Source organism: Oryza sativa, chromosome 12 (assembly GCF_034140825.1).
Source record: "Oryza sativa Japonica Group chromosome 12, ASM3414082v1".
Classification (NCBI taxonomy): Eukaryota; Viridiplantae; Streptophyta; class Magnoliopsida; order Poales; family Poaceae; genus Oryza; species Oryza sativa.
In genome coordinates this window covers 5,197,843-5,220,049 of record NC_089046.1, presented here as the reverse complement: position 1 = coordinate 5,220,049, position 22,207 = coordinate 5,197,843, and the positions used below count along the sequence as shown (strand labels likewise).

At 46.1% G+C, this 22,207-nt stretch overlaps 2 protein-coding genes and 1 long non-coding RNA gene across 4 annotated transcripts; 2 read left to right on the top strand and 1 right to left on the bottom strand.

Moving 5' to 3' along the window:
* Positions 1-1,466: 1,466 nt before the first annotated feature.
* LOC4351736 (cytochrome P450 76M5-like) lies at positions 1,467-3,697 on the top strand. Its single transcript, XM_015764024.2, has one exon. It carries the CDS (start codon positions 1,825-1,827, stop codon positions 3,289-3,291), a length of 1,467 nt encoding a protein of 488 aa, XP_015619510.1. The 5' UTR covers positions 1,467-1,824; the 3' UTR covers positions 3,292-3,697.
* A 9,576-nt stretch (positions 3,698-13,273) lies between these two features.
* On the bottom strand, positions 13,274-15,695 carry LOC107276887 (3-aminomethylindole N-methyltransferase). The gene is given in 4 exon segments (XM_026021958.2): positions 13,274-13,680; positions 14,198-14,262; positions 14,613-14,926; positions 15,279-15,695. Coding segments are annotated over 4 exon segments (1,065 nt in total). The 5' UTR covers positions 15,665-15,695; the 3' UTR covers positions 13,274-13,380.
* Positions 15,696-19,146: 3,451 nt separating this feature from the next.
* LOC9268252 (uncharacterized) lies at positions 19,147-20,286 on the top strand. Of its 2 annotated transcripts, XR_001541844.3 has the most exons (4): positions 19,147-19,418; positions 19,537-19,702; positions 19,791-19,858; positions 19,972-20,286. It is a non-coding gene; the product is annotated as an uncharacterized lncRNA (long non-coding RNA). The 2 variants fall into 2 exon arrangements; XR_010738705.1 differs by lacking the exon at positions 19,537-19,702.
* Positions 20,287-22,207: the final 1,921 nt, after the last annotated feature.

Genomic DNA, 22,207 nt, shown 5'->3' with positions numbered 1-22,207 from the left:
CATTGAGCTGGGCTGCAAAGGAAATTAATATGGAATTATGAATGTGCCTTTTTTCGCTATTTCAATAATATGATTTATAGTAGAACGATGTTAAAAGAAAACTAGTATATATATATATATATATATGTATATGTATATGTATATGTATATGTATATATATGTATATATATATGTATATATATGTATATATATGTATATATATCTATATATATCTATATATGTATATGCGGATGTACGGTTAATGGGGACCCCAAACAATTGTCAATATACTATTTTCCCGTTCTTTACTTTCCTGTTATTTTCTATTTCGTTTTCATGGCTGAGTTCTAGCAATCCTAGAATTTAGTTAATCTTTGCCTTTTGCGCTGAAAAATAATCGTGCTTCTCCACGAAACCGAGAAGATTATGCTTTGGTAGTTTGCTCGGAAACTACTCGTTCGTCGTCACGTAAGTACGATATTTATCTTCTTTGCTAATTTGCTTGTAAATTAGTCGTGTAATTCCACGAAAGTGAATTAATCTTGAAATCGGCTTTGCTAGCAGGTTTTGATCTATCGAATTTGGCGACTCTGTTGTTTACACCACAAATTGTTAGTGATCTTATGTTGGCCACGAAAAAGCGTCCACACTTTCCACTCTTATGATAAAAATCTATCTAGAATTGTTTGTTATAATTATAGCATCTTGGTAGCGATATTATCCAGAAGGACTAATATAGACGGTCCTTCATTGTTTCAGTATAGATCTACTCATGACATTGCACGCATAGTTTTTTCTGTTGAAGTCAATAGCATGCATTGAAATCACTGTCCTGAAATTGGAGCGTAATTATATAACACTGAAATGAAAATATAATTAAAAATAGTGATCAAATAAATTAAACTTTATTTGAATGTTATAATTGTAAAAAATAGATAAATGTTTTGTATAATCATTGGCCCGTGCGGTATACAGGGTTGATAACTAGTTTGAAAATTAATTGAGCGCATGCCGGTGCCAAATAATATAATTTCTCTTAAATCAAATTGCATACTCGAATATTGATACATCTTTGTATTTTAAAATGTAACATCAAGCAAAACCACACCAAATAAAGGGCTCCTTTGGAACACATGAATTAAAAAACATAGAAACATGAAAACGTAGGAATTGAGAGTTGGCATGTTTAATTGATAACTAGGAATTTCAAAATGCAGGAATTTTGTGAAACTTATTTGTTTGTACGCTTCATTGGAAAAGTATAAGATTTAAGGAGAAAGATAGACCTAAGAAAAGTTTTCCATGTGGTCTAACCTCGTGTTAGAAATCCTCCAAAATTCCTATGAATCAAGCCATTCTATTGGAATTTTGTAGGAATCTCAAATATAATGCTCATTCCATTATTTTGCATAGGATTTCAATCCTATAAAAATCCTCTATTTTTGCTTTGTTCCAAAGGAGCCCTAAGAGCGAATTCTACTGTTGGATCCATATCTGACAAGTGGGAGGAGGGGGCTGAATGTTAGCTATTGGTGGTGTTTGAAACTCATGTAAATGAAGATGAAAATTAAGTGTTTTACGTAAAATGAGGTGCTATTAACTTATGATTAATTAAGTTTTACATGAAACGCACCGTTTAGCAGTTTGAAAAGTGTGCCACGAATATCTAACTTTTGTCGGAGAAAAGAACGGGGCCATAGTGACAAAAAAAATCTCCCACGGTGATAGCGGAAGGTTGAGGAACGGACGAAACTGGCCTTGGAAAGCTCGAGGTATATAACTATATATATAGGGCGGGTACCATTCTTATGGTTTCAAATTAACTACAAGTCTGCAACGCACAAAATGGCAAGTGGGTTGTGGTTTCTGGGGATATCACTTGCTGTCCTACTACTCTGTTACGTGGGAACAAACAGAAGGGGTGATGGGCAGCGGCCGCCTGGCCCCAGGACGCTGCCCATAGTCGGTAACCTACTCGACCTGCGCGGCGGCAACCTCCACCACAAACTCGCAAGCCTGGCTCACGCCCATGGCCCCGTGATGACGCTCAAGCTTGGCCTCGTCACCACCGTGTTCATCTCCTCGCGCGACGCTGCGTGGGAAGCATTCGCCAAGCACGATCGGCGCCTTGCGGCGCGCACGGTCCCGGACACGAGACGTGCGCTCGCGCACGCGGAACGATCAATGGTTTGGCTGCCGAGCTACGATCCTCTATGGAAGACCCTGCGCAGCATCGCGGTAACGCACGTCTTCTCGCCACGCAGTCTCGGCGTGGCGCGCAGCGCCCGCGAGCGTAAGGTGCACGACATGGTGGACAGCTTCCGTCGCCGCGCTGGGCAGGAGGTTGATATCGGCCAGGTCCTGTACCATGGCATGTTCGACCTCCTGGCGAACGTGCTTCTCTCCGTCGATGCCCACCCCAATTTAAGGGATCTTATGGAGGATATCGTTGCAATACTTGCGAAGCCGAACGCGTCCGATTTCTTCCCGCTGCTCCGGCCGCTAGATTTGCAAGGCATTCGCCACTGGACGGCCATACACATGAGTCGAGTCCTCCATATCCTGGACAGCATAATTGACTGCCGTTTAGCCCAGGGCACCGACGACCAGTGCAAGGATGTGCTGGACTCTCTCCTTGTGCTCATGTCCACCGGCAAGCTCTCTCGCCGTGACGTGAAAATCCTTTTGTTTGACATCCTTGCAGCAGGGACCGAGACGACCAAGATCACGGTGGAGTGGGCCATGGCAGAACTGCTGCGCAACCCTAATGTGATGGCCACCACGCGAGCAGAGATGAAGGCCGCACTTGGAGGCAATGGGACGATCACGGAGGCCGATGTGGTGAACCTTCCGTACCTCCAGGCCGCAGTGAAGGAGTCGATGCGGCTGCACCCTGTGGCACCCCTCCTGTTGCCGCACCTGGTGGTCGAGGACGGCGTGAGGATCGGCGGCTACGCCGTGTCCAAGGGCACGACGGTGATCTTCAACTCATGGGCGATAATGCGTGACTCTACCGCATGGGAGAGACCGGACGACTTCTTGCCGGACCGTTTCTTGGGCAAGACGGAGCTGGACTTGTGGGGGAAGCAGGCCAAGTTTATTCCGCTTGGGTCTGGCCGAAGGCTGTGCCCTGCTTTGCCAATGGTAGAGCTCGTCGTGCCATTTACAGTCGCGTCATTGCTGCATGCGTTCGAGTGGCACCTGCCCAAAGGCATGTCGGCTGAGGAGGTGGACGTCACCGAGCGGTACACAAGCAACGATATCCTTGTTATGGCTACCCCTCTCAAGGCTGTGCCCCTCATCGTCACCTAGTTACTGTTGGACCGTATGAGATATATATACTCGTTTATTGTATGGAAAATTTAAATAAAGTGTTGATGACAATAAAAACATGGCAAAAAAAGGTCATGCTAAAATTTATCTTACTGTGTAGCGCATTTGCCCTGCCGGCAGTTTTGTATTTTTATTATTACTAGAAAAAAAAATAAATGTGCGTTGCAACGGGTAAAAACTTTTTTCCAGTAATAAAATAGCTATTATGAGCTGATGAATAATTAAATTAAAACATTAGTATCGCTATACTTTAAAATTGAAAAGGCGTCTCCTACCTACCTCCCTTCATAGCCTGTCTCTCTTAACTTCCAGTAGACAGTTATGTGCCTGTATGGTACCGGAGCCAATCATCCCTATCAAATCTATGATCTCCCAAAATTGATTGAGAGCTTTGGATCCACTCGATCTCCTCTTTCCGTTTTTTCCAAAATCGGAGTGAATCCGCAAAACTTGGGATAGGAACAACCGGGGGAAGATAGCTGTCTAACCATCATTGATAACCGTTAAACCGAGATTAAATCTAGTGAATTAAATCCGAATTGAAAAAGAAAATCACAAAGGAAAGGATGAGGGAGGAGTGAACAATCGATTTTTGCAATTAATTAGAGGAGAAAACACATGGAAAGATAGGTCGATGTGGTGGCGACATGGTGCCCGTGTGGCGCCATGGACGACTCGAGCAGGAGAAGTCGTCGGACCAGGAGGACCAACGGAGAAATAATTTTTTTTGTTTGAAGCAGATTTTGTTTTTTAAGTAGGTAAAGATAAAGATAAAGATATCGTATAATCGTTCATGTCATGCACTCTAATATCAGTAATTTTAGAAATTATACTCACTACTTAATGGAAACATTTTTCCAGGCAGCACATAAGTCATTTACATAGGCGTTTGGTCACATCCGGAAATTGACGCAATATTTCTGAGACGGAACCAGACTTTTTCCTCTGCGTCGCCCATGTGTGGGCGGCTCAGGGATGGAACCCTAGCCACCCGCGCTGCCCCTCCTCTACCTAGCCACCGCCGGAGCTCACTGACGAAAAAGCCGGTGGTGAGCTAGGAAGGTGGAGCCAAGGCCACATCTTCGGCAGAAACCCCTCTTGGCACAGGAAGAGTAGGCAATGCACGGCGACAGTCACCATGGCCATTGGAGGGGCGGATCTAACACCTTCACACCCGGATCCAACCCTCTCTTGGTTGGATCTGGCTGTTGCGCAAGGCAGTGGGTGCCCGGCGCAGGGAGTGTTGCCGGGAGAGGATGTGTCGGCGGACAACCAGCGTAGCGTGGAGGCGGGCTGGCGGCGAGGCGGCATGGCCGGCGTGGCGCGGACTGCCGAGAAGACCAACACGGTGAGGCCACGGCAACGTGAGGCCTGTGTGAGGCAGAAGCAGCAAGTGGCACAGTGGACTGGCGTGGTCGGAGGCACCGCCTGTGCGGCTGGAGCCCACATCACGGAGGCGCAAAGGTCGATAGAGGAGGCGTCGGCAACGCGGGGACAAGTGCGGTCAGCGAGGGTGGCACGGAGGCTCGTGGTCGTCAAGCATGGTGCGCAGCCTACAGTGGTGTGGCAGCGAGCTTGGCATGGTAGGAGGACGGCAAGGCTAGAGTGGCGTGGCGGCGAGGCCACCGTGGTGGGAGGACGGGTAGGCGACGGCAAAGCAACCACGTAGCATGTTGCAATGATGATGGTAGCGCCATGAGATGGGCGTTGAAGGCTGCGGCGATTTCCTTTCCAAGCATCGGTCCTCTTGCAGCGGTGCTTTGCTGTCACAAGATGGCCAAACTGGACGGGCTAGTATGGGGGAAAGGGGATGGATTTGGAGCACGCCAGAGATGGAGACTCATCAAAATACATAGTCCAGTACTCCAGCTTCTCCATTGGTGTCCCTTCTTGAATTTCCATTCACTCGGCAACAAAATCTGCTAAGACCTGTGACTTAATTGATGTTCGGGCTTTGAAGGCTATATCGAATGCCATTATCTCTAGAGCCCACTTTGTAATTTGCCGAAAGCTTCACGATTGTGAAGAACGTCACCGAGTGGAAAAGACGTGACCATAGTGACCAAGTGACTTTGAAAATAATGTGCTTGCTTCCTGACCGTGATCAGCACTCCATACAATAACTTCTAGACTTGTGGATACCACATTTTGCGGTCGGCCAAAACTTCACCGATGAAATAAATAGGCCTTTGAGCTTTTTGAATGTCTCGCTCCTATTCTCGCCAATGCATAAAGTAGCAAAGGCTCCTATGGATGAGGTGAAGCCAGCACGAGAAATATATTGTGAGGAAACTATTGAAATCTAAAATCTTCAAAAGCTCGTTGGGTTTCGGGCGTCCATTAGAAATCGTTTGTCTTCTTTAGCAACTTGAAGAAGGGCATGCCTCGTTCTCCACCTTGGAAATAAATCAACTGAGAACCGCCAAGCACTCGGTGAGTTTTTGACATCCTTCCGAGTGGTCGGTGGTTTTATATCGCGTATAGCGTTGATCTTCTCCAGGTTGGCCTCGATGCCGCGATACGACACCATGAAACCAAGCAGCTTCCCTGACGGTACTTCTACGGGTTCAACTTCATCCTAAAGGCACGTATGTTTTGGAAGGTTTCTTCCAGGTCAGCAATCAAGTTGACCTTTTGCTAGGTCTTGATGATGACAACATCATCGATATATGGCTCCACATTGCGCTCGAGCTGTGACTGCAAACATCTCTTAATTATGCGTTGGTAACATAGCTTCAGCGTTCTTCAGGCCAAAAGGCATCATGATGTAGCAGTACGCACCGAACGGAGTGATAAATGAGGTCTTCAAGTAGTCGGACTCCTTTAATGTCACAACCTGATAAATTCATCCCGTTTTAAAAATCATTCTCTAAAAGAAATAATAAATTAATTAAAATTCAAAAAGGAAATGGCAAACATTAAAATGCGTACAAGAAAAATTCAAATGTGGCCTGGAGTATTTTTCTTAAATTCTCCATGGTCAAAGAGGAGCCCTCAATTTTTACTCAAATTTTCAGAGCAGCAAAAATATTTATTAAGCAACAAAAACCAATTTCAGAGTTAACTAAAAATAGAAAACCTAAAAATAAATCCTCTCTCCCTTTGGGTCATTTTCGGCCCAAAGTCCTCCCTCTCTCTCAGCCCATGGCAGAAGTCTTATTGTCCTCCTCCCCTCGAGAAGGCTATTACTCGCGCGCGCCCCTCCCCGCATGACTGGACACGTGTCGCGCGAGGAGAGGGGGCGGCGGACGCGCCGCACGGGAGAGCGAGTTTTCTGTTTTTTTTTGTTTTTTCCATGTTTTCCGTTTCTGTTCGGTTTGCCCTTTTTTTTTTCCCTTTTTTTGGTTTCGGTTCAGTTTAGTTTTTCTTTTTTTTTCGGTTTCTCTTCTGTTTTTTTAGTTTTTTTTAAGATGTATGAATACAAAGTTTGTATTCGTATGTATACCAAGCTAGTTTGTATTCGTACGTATGCAAAGTTTGTATACGCGTATGCAAAGTTTATATACGCGTATACAAACTTTACATACGTGTATACAAACTTTGTATACGTGATGTAATTTCTTATTTTTTTAATTTTTTAATACATATGTATATAAAATTCGTATACATCGTATACAAAGTTTGTATATATGTGTATATATTTTTTATATATTAAAAATATATTTATAAATATATATATATACACACATATATACATATGTATATATGTGTGTATATGTAGTATATACATAAGTATAGTAGATACAGAGAAGAGACTAGAGGGGGAGCGACTGACCGCGCGCGCGCGGCTGATCGCGTATCAGCGCCCCCCTCCTCCCCTTCCTCCTCTCTCTCTCTCTCTCCCTCCCTCGTGGGCCTTTTTCCTTCTCCTTAGCCCATCTCCTCGCCTCCCTTGCTCGGCCCAACCTTCCTCACTCTCCGCGGATAAAGTCTGTTTCTAATCCTCCGCGTGGCCCAGCTGGCCCAGCCGCTGGGTCGTCTTCCTCCTCCAGCCGAGCCGTCGCCTGTTCTTCTCACGGCTGAACAGAAGCGCGGCCGCCTCTTGATCTCCCTCCCCAGTGGTTTCTCCTCCAAAGTGATTGCGAAAATCGGTTCCTCTCCTCCTCATCATCAATTCCCCCTTGATTTCCCCTCTTAATTCGGATTAAATTCGCCGGATTTAATCCTCCTTGATTGGCCGCCATGGATGGCCGGCCGGCGAGCTCCCTCCGGCCGTTCCCTCCTCCTCTCGGCCTATAAAATGGCGCCGCCCCTCCCGTTCTTCCCCTTTTGCCTCCTCCCAGCAAGCCGAGCCCTCCCAAACGTCTTCCCGCGCCACCTCCTCTCTCCACCGCACCGGCGAGTTCCGGCCGCACCTCCCCGTCGACTGGAGCCGCGCCAAGCCTCGCAGCCGCCCCCTCTCCACCGGCCTCGCCTCTGTTTCGCCCGAGGTAAGCCGGAGCGCCGTGGACGCCGACGTCCAGTGGTGCCACCCCCGTTGTGCTTCCCGGCCCCGTGCCTAAATATCATTTATTTTTGTTATTACTTGTTGAATGGTCTGCATAAAATTAACGGCCTCATACATTTTGACAAGGAGGTACTATACACTTTAATGCCTATCAGTAGTGATTTCCATGGCTGTCAGTGAACAAGGAAATGATCACGCAGGGCACCTGTGGAAATGTCGATTTCCAGTCGTTTGTGTAAAGGCGGGCAGAAAATCCGTGATCAGTTTTGCTCGTCTAGACAATTTTTTTTTAGTGTCTATCCAAACAGAGACCGTGATCACATATATGTATACTAAAAAAAATACCCCCGTACATTGCAACGGGTAAACATAAATTATACCAAATATTAAAATATTAAATGATTAGGGTTTAGTTTTAGATGATATGAGCTCTTTAAGAAAATCTATTCCTAATGAAATAAAAAAAGTTCAACTTAAGGGACCTCAAGTGAACTTATTCCATGCGGAGCGTGCACGCGGCCCATGAGGTGACCAATAGTGTAGGAGGCCTGGGAACAAATTCAGGGACAACTTTAGGGACATAAAGTGAACTTATTCTGTGAGGAGATTACACGTGGCCCAATGGTGTGTGCGGCCTAGGAACAGATTCAGGGATAACTTTAGGGACATAAAGTGAACTTATTCTGTGAGATTACACGCGGCCCAATAGTGTGGGCGGCTGGGAACGGCGCCCGGCCCAATGCGGGAGAAGTTGGAGCCGTCCCATCTTATAGACGGTCCTGATTGATTCCGACCTATATAAAAGTTCAACGGTCCAAACCCTAACCCTAAAATCATTTCCCCTCCCCCTGTCTGTCACACCCCGAAGTTCTCCTCCCAAGCCTAAAATTTAATTTATAAATGACCCTAAGAAAATGCCGGTACAAATCAAGAGAAAACCCTAAGGAAGTAATACAAATAATAATCGAATCTGACATATGGAATTTTTCTTGAGTTCTACATGTCGAAATTCACTAACAGGATTTTTAGTGGAATTTTCAGAGCCCTAGAAATAATTTTGACCAATTAAAATTGAGCACAAGCAATATTTAAATCCCTGGAAATTCCTTTCTTCCTTTTTCTTTTTTTTTCTTTTTCCTTTTCCCTTAGTGGGCCGCCGGCCCACTTCCCCTCCTCTCTCCTCGCGCCTTGCTGGGCCGGCCGGAGGCCACGCCCCAGCTCAGCCCGCGCCCCCTCCTCTCTCCCGGGTCACCGACAGGTGGGGCCCACCTGTCGGACCCGTCTCCCACCTCGCGCCGCGCCGCCGCGCCCGCAACCGCCGCCGCGCCCATGCCTCCGCCTCCTCCGGGCCACGTCGGCCACGCCCGCGCGTGCGCCGCGTCCCTCGCGCCCACTCCCCTCTCTCTCCCGCCCGCGCCCGCGCCCGAGATGGCCGGGATTCGATTTTCGAATCCCGCCTCTCTCTCCTCCCCCACTTCCCCACGTTGGCCGGCGATTCCCGCCTCTCCCGGCCACGTCCGGCCCCCTCTCTCCCTATTTAAGCTCCGACGCCACCCCCTCTCTCTTTTTCCCCATTTCGCCGAACTCTCCCGAGCTCTCCATCACTCCCGCACCGTGCATCCACCCGCCGCCGCCTTTCCCGTCACTCCGGCCGCCGCTAGCCGCCGCTAGGCTCGCCGCCGCACCGCGCCGTCGCCGCCGTCGGGTTCGCGAGGCTAAGCTCCACCCCAGCCGCCCCTTCCCCGTCGAGTTTCGTCGCCGGAATTCGCATTCCCTCGCGCTCCGGTGAGTTCAACCTCTACCGCCGCCTTCGGCCATGAATGCCGGTCGCCGTGGTTCATCTCCCTCTCTCTAATCTCTCTCTCCCTTCCTTAGGGCACCCCGAAGCCCGTCCGCCGGTTGCCGTCGTCCTCCCGTGGCTTGCCGTCGCCGTTCGCCGTCGTCTTCCTCCGCGCCGGCCACCCTTAGTGAGGCTTCCTCTCCCATCTATTCCCCTCCCTCTCCTTCCTAGCCGCCGCTGCCTTCGCGTCGCCTTTGCGCCGTTGCCTCCGCCGGCGGTTGCCGTCGCCGGCAACGCGTTCGCACGCGCGCGCCGTCGCCATCGCCGTGGCCGGCGGGCCGGCCTTGAGCCAAGCCGAGCCGGGTCGCCGCCGCCCATCCGATCAACCCCGGGAGCGATCTGGGCCGTCGGTCCCGTGGACCACCTGCGTGGTCCCGGTCCACGGTGAACCGTTCCCCCCCTTGAGTCGCTGCCGAGGGGGCCCGCTCGCCGGCGCCCCTTTCCTCCCTCTCCCGAGCCGCTGACCGGTGGGCCCCACATGTCGGCGCCGCGCCTCCTCCCCCCGTGCTGACGCCAGCCCTGGGATTTATTGCGCAATAAATGATTTAAGGACTTTTTGTTATATTAATAAACACAGTGAATCTTCTAAAATTCATATCTAATTCATCCGAGCTCCGTTTAAGCCCATTCAAGTCTCAGTAAATCAAGAAAAATGTGTAGAATCCATTAAAAATGGTTTTGTTCTCTGTTTCAGTAGTCTTATAGCCTGTTTGCAATGTTTGTCTTGTATGTCGCTAGATTCCGGTTCTTCCGACGCTCCGGTGTACTTCGAAATAGTCGCCGAGGTTCCTCCAGCAGCAGAGCAAGGCAAGTCATGCTTGTCACTTGAACATGTTGATCCTATATTGCAAATGCTCTATTGTTTTCCTTCAAATATTGCATTGTTTTATAATGTTACTATGGGGTGTTTACCTATTGTCATAGCCATGCTATTGTTGTACCATGTCCCTTTGTCAGCTTGGGGTTATAACATGACTAGAGATTGGACTAGGGATTGCTTAGCCATGCTTAGTTCAACTAGTGCACAATGGGGAGAATCCTATTAATGTTTAGACTGTTGGTTCTAATGGTACTGTTGGATTAGTGCCACCGCTTTGGTGTTGGTTAATTAAAATAAATCACATGGTGGGCTGTGGGTGCATGGTTTTGCTGGTCGCACCCATGGCAGTTAAGGACCGGTTCGCGGGATGCCCTGGAAGAACTTATCGTACTTACCACAAGCCAGCGTGGGCAACGGCTGGGCTTGTAGTGTAGCTTTCCTCTAGCCGACGCATCCAGGCAAGGGTGGGCGTGATGGAGTTTGGATGGGCCCTGCGACGGCCTATGCGGCTTCCGGATTCACGTAGGCACGAGAGGGGACTGCCCGCTGCCTTGCGAGGAGTGGGGGTGAAACCTGAGGTGTGGTGTGCTTGGTTAGAGGGGGTTATGCGAAGGGTCCTGTCACGGCCTCTTTCCGGTATGTCGTGGTGGCATGTCGGCGCACGGAAACGTGTCGTGGGGCTGTGTCTTGTGGGTACAGTTGTACACCTCTGATCAGAGTAAAACTATTCGAGTAGCCGTGCCCGCGGTTATAGGCGGTCAACCAGATTCACCGTGATTAGTCTCACCCTAGTGTAATCTTTTGAATTTGGATAGTTTAGGTGGATGGTTGGGCCTGTCGTAACGTGGGATAGCGTTGGACAGTGGATAGTTAATAATAATTAATTATTACAACTGTTTAAATCTTTCAACTTCTGTTTATAAATGCTCGCTTTATGCAAATGAACCACTCTAGCTCTCCTTTGATAATTCCCTGCATCATACCCCTATTCCGGTATGACTTGCTGAGTACAGTGGGTAGTACTCAGTCTTGCTCTATTTTTTTTCCCAACCCCAGAGTTCGAGTATGTGTCAGATGGAGGTTTCTCCGAGGAGTAGGCTTCGTCCGTGCCATCGAGGGTGCTTGTGGAGTGGTGTTCCCGCTGCAGTTCTAGTCAAGGCTTAGCTCCTGTTGTCTTCCTTTTTCCGCTGCATTTATGTAAGACTTTTATGATGTTTGTAAGACGTGGATCTGAATGTCAACATTGTCGTTTGTGTACCCCGGCCGGTCCTGGACGGGGATTTTAATGCACATTCTGCATGGAATTCTATTCGGGAATTTCTGGGCGTGACACTGTCTCTCTCTGCGTCACCTCTCCCCCTCCGCCACTCCTCCTCCCTCTCCCCGGCGGCGGTTTTCCCCCACCCCCGCGGCGCCGCTCCCTCTCCCCCCACCAGCGGCGCCGCTCCATATCCCCCTCTTCCTCCCGACCGTCCTTTCCCTCACCCTCTCTCTCGCCTCCCTCGCGCGATGGGTCCGGCGACGGCGACCGCGGGTGGATCCGGCGGCGGTGGTGGCGGCTAAGGACGCATCCGGCGGCGGCAACTCCCTCTGACCCCTCTCGCCTCCCTCCCGCAGCGGATCTGATGGCGGTGGCGGCGTCGGCCCCATCCCCGGCGCGGAGACGCTGCCGAGAGCGGCGGAAGGCTGGCTCGGGAGCCGGTCGTGGCGGAAGGCGGCGATGACAACGACGGCAACGGCAACGACGACGGCGGTGGCAGACGACGCCAACGGCGATGACGACGACGGCAGCGGACGACGACGATGGCGACGACAACGACGGCGGCAGACGACGACGACGACGGCGACAGTGACCACGAGGAGGGTGACTGCAGGAGGCGGCTAGGGTTAGGTTTTGGATTTTATTTTTGATTTGGGATGTTGATTTTGTGGAGGATTCTTGATTTTGGTTTGGGATTGCAATTGAGTGATTTTGTGATTCATGTATTTTGGAAATTGGGGGCAAATGGATTGGGAGCAATCGGTTGATCTGCTCGGGGATTTTTGTTAAAGACGAACTCAGACTCAAACGATGATGACGGACAAAGCGGACTATCGGAAGCCTTACGTAATTTTTAAGAAGGTATAGATTGGAGTAGGAAACGCATGGGGAGGCAGATCGACATGGTGGCGCGCTAGGGATCATCAGCCTAGCGACTGAAAAAACGAATCCTTACCGCATGCGTGAATCGGGGCCCGGGCCCGGCTTGGAGGTAGAAGGTGGACCACACCTCTTTCCCTCTAGCTCTCTCCATCTCCACTGGCATCGCCTCCCTCCAATGTCGTCTTTAACTTTGTCGTTGGATCCTCTGCTTCCTCCATGTCGTCCAGGCGCAGGGCCCTTCTCTCCTCCTCCCTTGCCGGCGCCCCTACTCTCTTCCTCTCCCGGCCGGTGACGAGAAGACGGGCATTGAGGTGGGGTGGCAGGCAGGCACATGTGGCAACAACCTCGACAACGGCGGCACACGTTGGCGGCGGAGCAGTGAACGCCATCACGTTCTTTTCACCGATGTGATCATCTTCTCTATCGATTCTGCCGCCACCATACAGAGGCACCACCGTCATGGGCAAGACGAAAATCAAGGTCGGATATTGTGTATTGCTTTGTGATTTGCTCGAACTTTTAATCCTTGGACTCCTTCTAGCTGATTTTATTGTGTTTGATTCAGAGTCCATACCAACATTGAGGCCAGCGGTGAATCCTGATCTAAACCGATGTCACGATCACGAAGCGGACAGGGGGTGACGGACGAAAGTCCACCGGAAACCTAGATATAGATGGTATATCGAAGATTAACATTTAGATTAGCTATAGTGACACAATAGGGACATACATTGGAATATAAACATATCATAGAGAGACATAAGTACACACGCGAGCTAGCAACTCTTATTCAAGACCATACTGTTTTATAGGTGTAGCTACTTATTGAACTCAAGGGCGTAGAAGTTCAAGAATATGTAGGTCGACCGGAAGGTACCGGTAAAGCCAGACTCCTTGGCAAGCTTTGCAAACTCTTGCTCTGTCCTGTGCTTCCCTACCTTGAAGAGGACAAACAAGATCATATCCATGGTGAATGAATCCTGCGCAGCTGGAGTAGTATTTGGGGTCTCTGGCAGAAGACCTTCCACAATGATCACTTTCCCGCCTTCAGGGAGAGCTTGGTGGCAGTTCTTCAGTATCTTGATGCAGTCCTCGTCACTGAACATAAGGAGCATCCACTGCATATGTATATGCATGTATGAATTAATTCTGCATTATTTCCATCTTTATGGAACGTTCTTTCTTTCTACTAGCCAAATGTCCCAATTTCACAGCCATATATAGGAGACATCGTACAACGCTAGAATCAATTGTTTTATTGTATTTGTACTCTCAAAATTTCATGCGTCACAAATTGTATTTGGTTAAACATTTTCTTTCCATATGACTATATATCAGGTTTGAAATTTTGAAATTGGATTTTATGACAGGGGTTACCGAAATTTTGAGCCAAAATTATTTGAAAATTTGACTGAATTTGAATGAATTTGAATAAAATTTGACCAAATTCACAAAAAATTGCAAAAAACCGAAAATTTCAAGTGAGATTTGAGCATGCCGGTGGGGGTCGAAATTTTGTAAATTTTGAACCGAAATTTCAAACCCTGCTATATATAACAACCCAAATGATTCTGCTAGTCATAAACTTAGGTCATCAAAAGAAGCGGTATATATAGAGTGGGTACACTATCATACCTGCAAAAGAATTGCATCTCCATTGGGCACACTCTCATACATATCTCCAGCTATATGTTCCACGCCTGTAATATAAGATCAACATCCAGGGCATATTGCGCACACTTATTTAGTTACTCCTTCCGTTTCATATTGTAAATCGTTTGATTTTTTTTTTCTAGTTAAAAGTTCTTTAGATTTGAAAACAGATTTCTTACATGATTCCTTATGTATTATCAAAAGTAAGCGATATTAAAAACCGACTCAATTACGGATATATATTTCCAAAAGCAAACAAACTTAAAAATCAGCTCATACACAGATGACGTACCAAAATACCGGTAAAAACATATTCAATTTTTATAATAGTAGAGATCAGTTCGTCGTGCAAACTGATCAATGCTTGTAGTCAACACAAAATCTCGATCACACATACCTGGAAGAGATGGGGCCTGAGAGATGACGTGAGGCAGGTCATAGTTGATGCCCCTAATATGCTTATACCGCTAGGTGATCATCCCCAGGGTGGATCCGTCGCCTCCACCGGCATCGACGAGCCGCTGGATGCCATCGAAACCTTCGAAGCGTTCGAGCATCTTGCGGGCCCGGATCGCCGAGTGCTGCGCCATGGCGTGGTCGAACAGCCCGCCCAGCCTCTTGTTCTTCCCTATGTACTCGTGGTAGGGCATCCCGTGGGTCCTCTCGGACGGCGCCGGCCCGCCGCTCGCCACCGCCTCCGCTATGTGTTGCCTACATGGATATGCATATGCTTATGATGTATTATAAGAGATTTGGTTCGATCCAGCAAAAAGTATCTCGAGGTACCAGTACCTCATGGTACTTTTTGTTAGACCGGAGCAAATCTCTTTCTATGATGGTAGGTTGCCGTCTACTACTAGAAAATATGAAGGTAGGTTACTGCCTACCACTAGAAAATAATTAGCGTAAATACAATCACTCATGTCAAAATCTTAAACTCCGATGAGATGTTACACCATAGGGAACCTAACCAGTTAAATTATAAATTCACTTCGCGCATATGATGTACCATTTGGTTCAATTGACAATCGTAAATAGGATTATAGGAATAATGTGTATATACCAGGGCAATAGGTGGTCTTCGTCGATAATAAACATGGAGAATGGAGCCAGCGACCCCTCGCCGTTGTTCTTGGTGAGCCACCGGCACACCGGCGCCGGCGTGTAGCGCCGGATCAGAGCCGCGCCACCGTCGGGGCTCGTCTCTGTTGAGCACCTCACCACGTCGAAGGACGCGAGGAACCGGAGAATCCGATCCACCGCGACGCCGTCCGTGGCCTGGATTTTCCCGGCGAGCTCGTCGGTGGTCAGCGCGTCGCCGCCGGCGGCGAGCGCGTCGAGGAGGCCCAGCTGGATCGCCGCTCGCAGCACCATGGAGCGGTTGTAGGCGAACACGAGCTCCTGCGCGTACAGGCAATGCTCATCCTCACTCTCTCGAGCGTTGTCCATGGCTAGCTCTAATTAACAATCGTTCAATATTTCTGTGTGTATTAGTTGTGTTTGATGCCTAGTAGTAGATGGTAATGGGAGCGATCCCTGTCTCTTTCTCGTGTGTCCTCTCCTAATAATAATGGTGACAAAAGTGCAATTCTTTTCCATTGTTAACAATCCTGAAGTTCCAGACAACAGTGTGTACATAAAGTTTACAAGATTTAGTTTGGAACTAACGATATCTTCTACCAATACTCACGATATCTAAGTTCACGCGTGTGACGTACCCCTTTGATTGTTGATCACCTATTCTTTCTAACCGGTATTATAATTGGACTAGCTTAGAACTTTATAATGTTTTGGCTAGATTATTTTAACTTTACTTAATTAGTCATGCTTAAAAACACTAGATTCACATAAAGATAATTAATGCTTCATCTATGCTTAATTATTGGGTTATGAGCACACGGTTTTGACGGTTTCGATGATCTAGCTCATAAAAATTAAAGACCGATTCACGAGCTACTGTTGTAAAACATTTACCAAACTAATCACGAGTTAGCGTACGTAGAAAAGGAAATTGACTTTGTGGTATATATAACATGATCAAATGTGAGGCCCTAGACTAAGAAGTGGCAAGATAAGCTGACGTAGGTGTGCTCATGTTAGGTTGTGTAATGCTAACAGGTTTGTGACAATTCATTTCGGAGGTATATTGTAAGGCATATGGTAACAGGTCGTGAAGTTGTATCTTGTGTGTAAATTTGCACATATCTGATTTTAGAGTAAAACTATTCGAATTAATAAGGTGAGTGTTATGAGAGAGCTAAACATTATTTTTTGTGATATCTCTGGGTATGGAGTAGACTCCGGGTGTGGAGTGGTTTGGGTTTGTGCAATCAGGTAAGGTTGTGCTGAAAAATATATCGCAAACCCAGAAACTAACGAATGATCTAAAAATGGACACTTTGTTTAAGATTTGTCCACATCACCAGATTAAAACTTTAGTTCCATAAAATTTTTACTCATGATTAAATATTAGAGTAAAACTTTTACTTGTAGTAATATGGACAAATCTCACATGTCTATATACTACATTTGCAATACATATTTTCTCTGGTTGTACGGTGGGCTTGTGCAACCGCGTTAGGTTGTTAAGTATTGGTTTACTATTGCTTATATATTCAATTATTTTACAATTCTCAAATATTAAGAAAATGCTTTATTTAAATTAGTCTACAATACCCTTCATCGTATATCCTCCGCACACACATACTCTATCTGTCCCAAAATATAAGGTATTTTGACCAGATGAGCTCCTCTCGTTTTTCCACGGCCTCTCTCCCCACTCATTTCAAGTCCTCTCTGCCTACTTATTTTTCTCTTCCACTCCAACCCTCCTCTCCCACTTCCTCCTGGACCCTGACGGCGGACTTGGGTTGGTGGTGGCGACGGCCGGCTCAGACAACGGTGGGAGCGACGGCAGTGAGTGCAGGGCGCAAGAGCGGAGCAGCCGGTGAAGGAGTGGGGGTGACCGGGAGGCGGCAGATATCGATCCGTCGACCATGGATCTAGTCGGGACAGATCCAAGGTGGGACTGAGGTGGTGGAGGTGTGGGGAGGGGCAGCAACGGGAGGCTCCTCAGCTTGTCCTCCTCCACCGCTAGGAGGGAGCGGCTGGCCAAGCAAAGCAGGAGAGGTGGGGAGCTCCACGGCAATGGAAAGGGCGGTTGGGAAACGCAGTGGCAATGGATCCGATGGTAGGGAGCTCGGTGGCGGCGGATCCCCAGCTCCTCCTCCCGCGCGGCGACGGCAACGAGGAGCTGCCGGGCCTCGGTGACGACGAGCGGCGGCGGACTGTAACAATGACGACGAGGAGCAGCGCTTCGGCGACGGCGATGACGAGCGGCAGTGGATGGAATTTTTGGGATATTTATTTTTTCCTTGATTTTCATTTTCGCATGAAGACGAGATAACCACCCACATGTGAAAATTCAATCTTGGGGTGCACCAACTGCATGGAAATAGCAATTTTTACAAGCCCCTCCGAATAGACGGACGGTTGAACCATTTGAAAAAATATATAGGTCTTGAGCATATGCAAAAATGGTTTTTTAGGTAGTGATTAAAATTGCTTTGTAACTTAAGAAGGCAAATATTTTTGGCACAGAATTTCAACGCTAAAACGAATAAAAGGAGGAGTACTGTACTTCTATTACTGTGCTGTTTATGCTTTCTAAAAAACTGATTAAAAACTGGTACTGTACGATCCTCTCCTTTAGTATTATACCGTTCATGAAAAAGATTGGTACTGTACTGTCCTTTGTTTTCAAAAATCATCAAGTTTGAAAAAGAAATATTTAATTTCTTTATTCTGAAAATGTTTTATTCTGGAAAAGGATTTACTTTATTCCAAAAACTGATTATTTAAAATCTGAAAACTAATTTATTTCGAAAATAAAAAGCTTAAAAATGTGTTTCTGTATTTAATTTGATTTTCCTTGTTTAAATGGGCATGCTAAATAATATTTATTTTGTGATTATTCCTACCTTAAAAGCACGGAGTCCTCCTTTTCTTCCCCTTCTCTCTGTCTCACGCGGAGAGAATATCAGGTGCTACCAAACAGTACCATGCTACCGGTGTTACCAACTTTTAAAAATACATTTAAAAGTCACAAAAAATATGAAAAAAAATTCTGAGATGTGCAACACCATGACTTGTAGTATCACATAAAAAATAAACTCAAAATTCGTTGTAATCGTGAAGAAGAAAAAAGACAAATCTGTTGTGAATAGTGATGTGAACTGTTTGAGCACTATTTACGGAACGAGTTTATCTTTTTTGTTTCTTCACGATTACAGCGAATTTTGAGTTGATTTCTTGTGTGATACTATAAGTTATGGTGTTGCACGTCTCAGAAATTTTTCATATTTTTTGTGACTTTTAAATGTATTTTAAGGGTTGACAGCACCGGTAGCATAGCACTATTTGGTAGTACCTAATATTCTCTCGTCTCACGCGCCGTGCACGTTTGAAAAAAAAAGAAGATTTGATCAAGGGAAATACATTTCTCTAAATATTTCTTTGAAAAAAAATCATGAGCGATTTGAGGATTAAACATGAGACCAAAACCACGTACTCAGTATCACTGCACTATCGTAGTGCATCTCATGTTGGAAACAAAATCACCGACAGAACAGCAGAAAATCGGTAATTGACAGTGGCGATTTTAAGGGGTAGGCTCCATCAGGCTCTAGCCTACCCTCTGATTTTTGCAAAAAAAAAATTAATAGATAGCTCAATCTTCAGGGAAAGCCATGGCAGAGTTCTTGTGGGGAAGAAGATGAACAGCTACGAAGCGGCAGCAGGGCAGCACTCAAAATAGAGACGAAGCGGTACGCAGCGCAGCGCTGGAAAAAGATTAGGCCCAAATGCTCAACTATGGCCCAGCCCAGAGACGAAGGCAGAAGCAACGCCTGATGCGGTGACGCCCCCAATTCGGCAAGCCAATTCCCCAACCCTACCAGGTGACGACGAGACCGGGCGGCGGCGGCGGCTGCGTTGCGAGTTGCGACGGGCGGCGGCAAAAGCGAGCAGCAAGGGCGCAGCCGCCGAACGGCCGAAGGCCGGCCGCAAGCGGCGGCACCGATGCGGCGTGGGCACTGCCGCACTGGGTAGGCCATAGGAAAGCAGCAGCAAGGCAGCAACTAGCAGAGCAGCAAGCGCTAGCGATCCAGCCGATCCAAATCCAAGTGCCGAGCGCGCCAGCGCGGTGAGTCAATCACTGTCATTCCATCTTTTATTTCTTTTGATTTAAGCAGCATCAGCAGCTAGATGATGGGATTTTAAAGAATTGAGCCTCACTATTTGATAGTTTGATTTATTGATAGATTAGCGATGGAGAAGAAAACAACATTGTTAAACTTTCAACTGATGAGAGTAAAAATCAACCAAAAAGGCCTCAAATATTCAAAAAAATTGATGATGATGCAATCATGAATAGATTTCAAGCATTGAAAACCCGCAGAATATCATTGCCTCGTAATTCAATTGCAGGTATTTGTAGACTAGTGGTTGGCCAAATCTTTTAGTTAATTTTTTTACTTTCCTATTGTCACTAATTTTGCTATTATTATATGCATAGGTGGCTGCTCACTTTAGATGGTTGATGCTTTGATGCAAATATGCAATCACTCATTTCCCGTTGGCAAGGTACTTCTATTTCATCATTTTTTTAATCATGTATGTGTTGAAAAACTAGTGTAACGGTAGTTTTCATGAACTTAGTACTTTGAGGTTGAGCCTATCCTCAATTTCTATCCTAGATTCGCCGCCACTGGTAATTGATATCTCCGCCTATGGAGCGTTTTGGGTTTGTGCAACAGGGTAAGGTTTTACGGTGGGCCCGTGCAACCAGGTTAGATTATGTAGTGCTGGTTTAATTTTCCTTAATTATTCAACTATTTTTGTATTATCAATTGATTATCAAATGCTATTTGTTCAAATTAGCCCTAGTATACTCTCGTTTGTTATATGATATACACTTGCATATTTGGATATTTGTTATATTTGTTATGTGGCTTGTTGAGTATACAATATGCTCCTCTTATAATAAGCTACCATATGCTGTTCCTGGTTAAGCTGTCCATATAGTGGAGTCGTCGCTTATGCTAGTTTTTTCCTTCCACTGCTTAGAACTCTTACGATTGAGAGGTTATCCACATCTATCATAATTAAACACTTATACCTGTTGTTAATATTGTTTATTACTTATCTCGACTAATTCCTGAACGAGAGTTAAATATACATATAAGTGTTTGAAATTATACATAAAAATTTCGGGAGTGAAAAGTTGATATGAGAGGCTCCTTGGCTTTAGCCTAAGCCAAATGAAAATATATAGAAGCCTTTCCAAAAAGATTTGAAAAATTAGGACCGCTTTTCTCCATTCCTCTTTAATAGTATATATACATCATTTCTTTGATTTCTTCTTTTTCTGAGAAAATATTCTAAAGAAATAAAATTTTGCATTTTTCTTTTATAAATCTGGTGCCGCGCATACTCTTTCCTTCTAAATAGTAATGTACTTCTTACTGTCCTGTTTATGCTTTCTTAAAAAATTAATTAGAAATTGGTACCGTACGATCCTTAATTTGCTTTTAGTATTATCACGTTCTTGAAAAAAGAACTTTTTTTTTGGTTTTGTACGTACAGTAAGACCCATCGTTTCAAAAAATCAACCAGTTTGAAAAGGACAAGATTTAATTTCTTTAATCTGAAAATGTTTTATTCTGGAAAAGGATTTATTTTATTCCGGAAATTGATTATTTAAAATCTGAAAAATAATTTATTTCAAAAAATAAGAAAACTTTAAAAGATATTTCTGAATTTTGTTTGATTTACTTTCGCTTTCTGGTTTTAGTTTTTATTTTCACTAGTTTTCAGTTATTTCTGTATTTTCAGTTAACCTAACTCAATCAATGAGACTATCCATTTGTTCGAAGTTGGTGGTATAGTTACGGAGCTGCACATAGGATTCAAGCTAACCCCAAGTAGAAACGCATCACCCCTGCCCCTGACATAAATGAGAAGTGTCATATTCATCGTCAATAACTGTTATGTTCGTCTGACGGCGACAATTAAGTGATCGTTAAGGCATCTTGTTCATGATCTTCGAAACTGGAGGAAGGAACTTTTGCCCATATGTATCAAGAGGTGGCATTGGTGGCCATCCGAGAACTTTGTCATAGGTATAGTGAGCTCTTGAGGGACACCTATTATTGTTACGATCCATCTATGGCCCACAATGATGAGTACAACAATTACTGGAACCAGAGACGGAGAACAATTCTACTACTTCCTCCGTCCCAGAATATAGCAATATAGAACTAGATGGGACATCACCTAGTACCGTATCTGGACATGCTCTACTACTTCCTCCGTCCCAGAATATAGCAATCTACATGTCCAGTACATCGTACTAGGTGATGTCCAATCTAGTTCTCGGTTGCTATATTTTGGGACGGACGGAGTATGCAATACTTTGTGAGGATGTTGAGTGCAATGGACAATGGACTGATGTAATGATAGGCTGATAGCGGCTCATGAATAGGAGAATTAATGACAAGTGTATCAAGATCTGCAGAGGACAAAACCAGATAGATCACTTGAAGGAGGAGCTGGCACAACTGTAGGTAGAAGCATCCCCTAGAGGAGCTAGCTAGGATCCGCACCACGGATAGGAAGGGTTCATCTTCCTCCATGCTTACAGCTGGCATCATTGCATCAAGACCTGCGTGTTGAATAACAATAATGTTCCACTTAGGATCATTTCCCCATTTATGCACAACATTAATTGTTGGTGATGAAGAAGAAGATTCCAAATAGGCAAGAGGACGCTTAGCTTCAGATGAGCCATTCAGTTGTGGAATTGGGTGAAACAGAGGATGAAGAGATGTCTCTCTAAGTATGACTCATATTGAAGTCCTTCTCCTCGGTAGAACGTGTGCCTAGTATGGTTGTGTTAGTTTGCCTGTTCGTGTGTGTGAGTTAGCATGTGGA

Bases quoted from the DNA above. Each gene is read 5' to 3' on its own strand.
- LOC4351736 (XM_015764024.2), top strand. From the start codon at position 1,825: ATGGCAAGTGGGTTGTGGTTTCTGGGGATATCACTTGCTGTCCTACTA.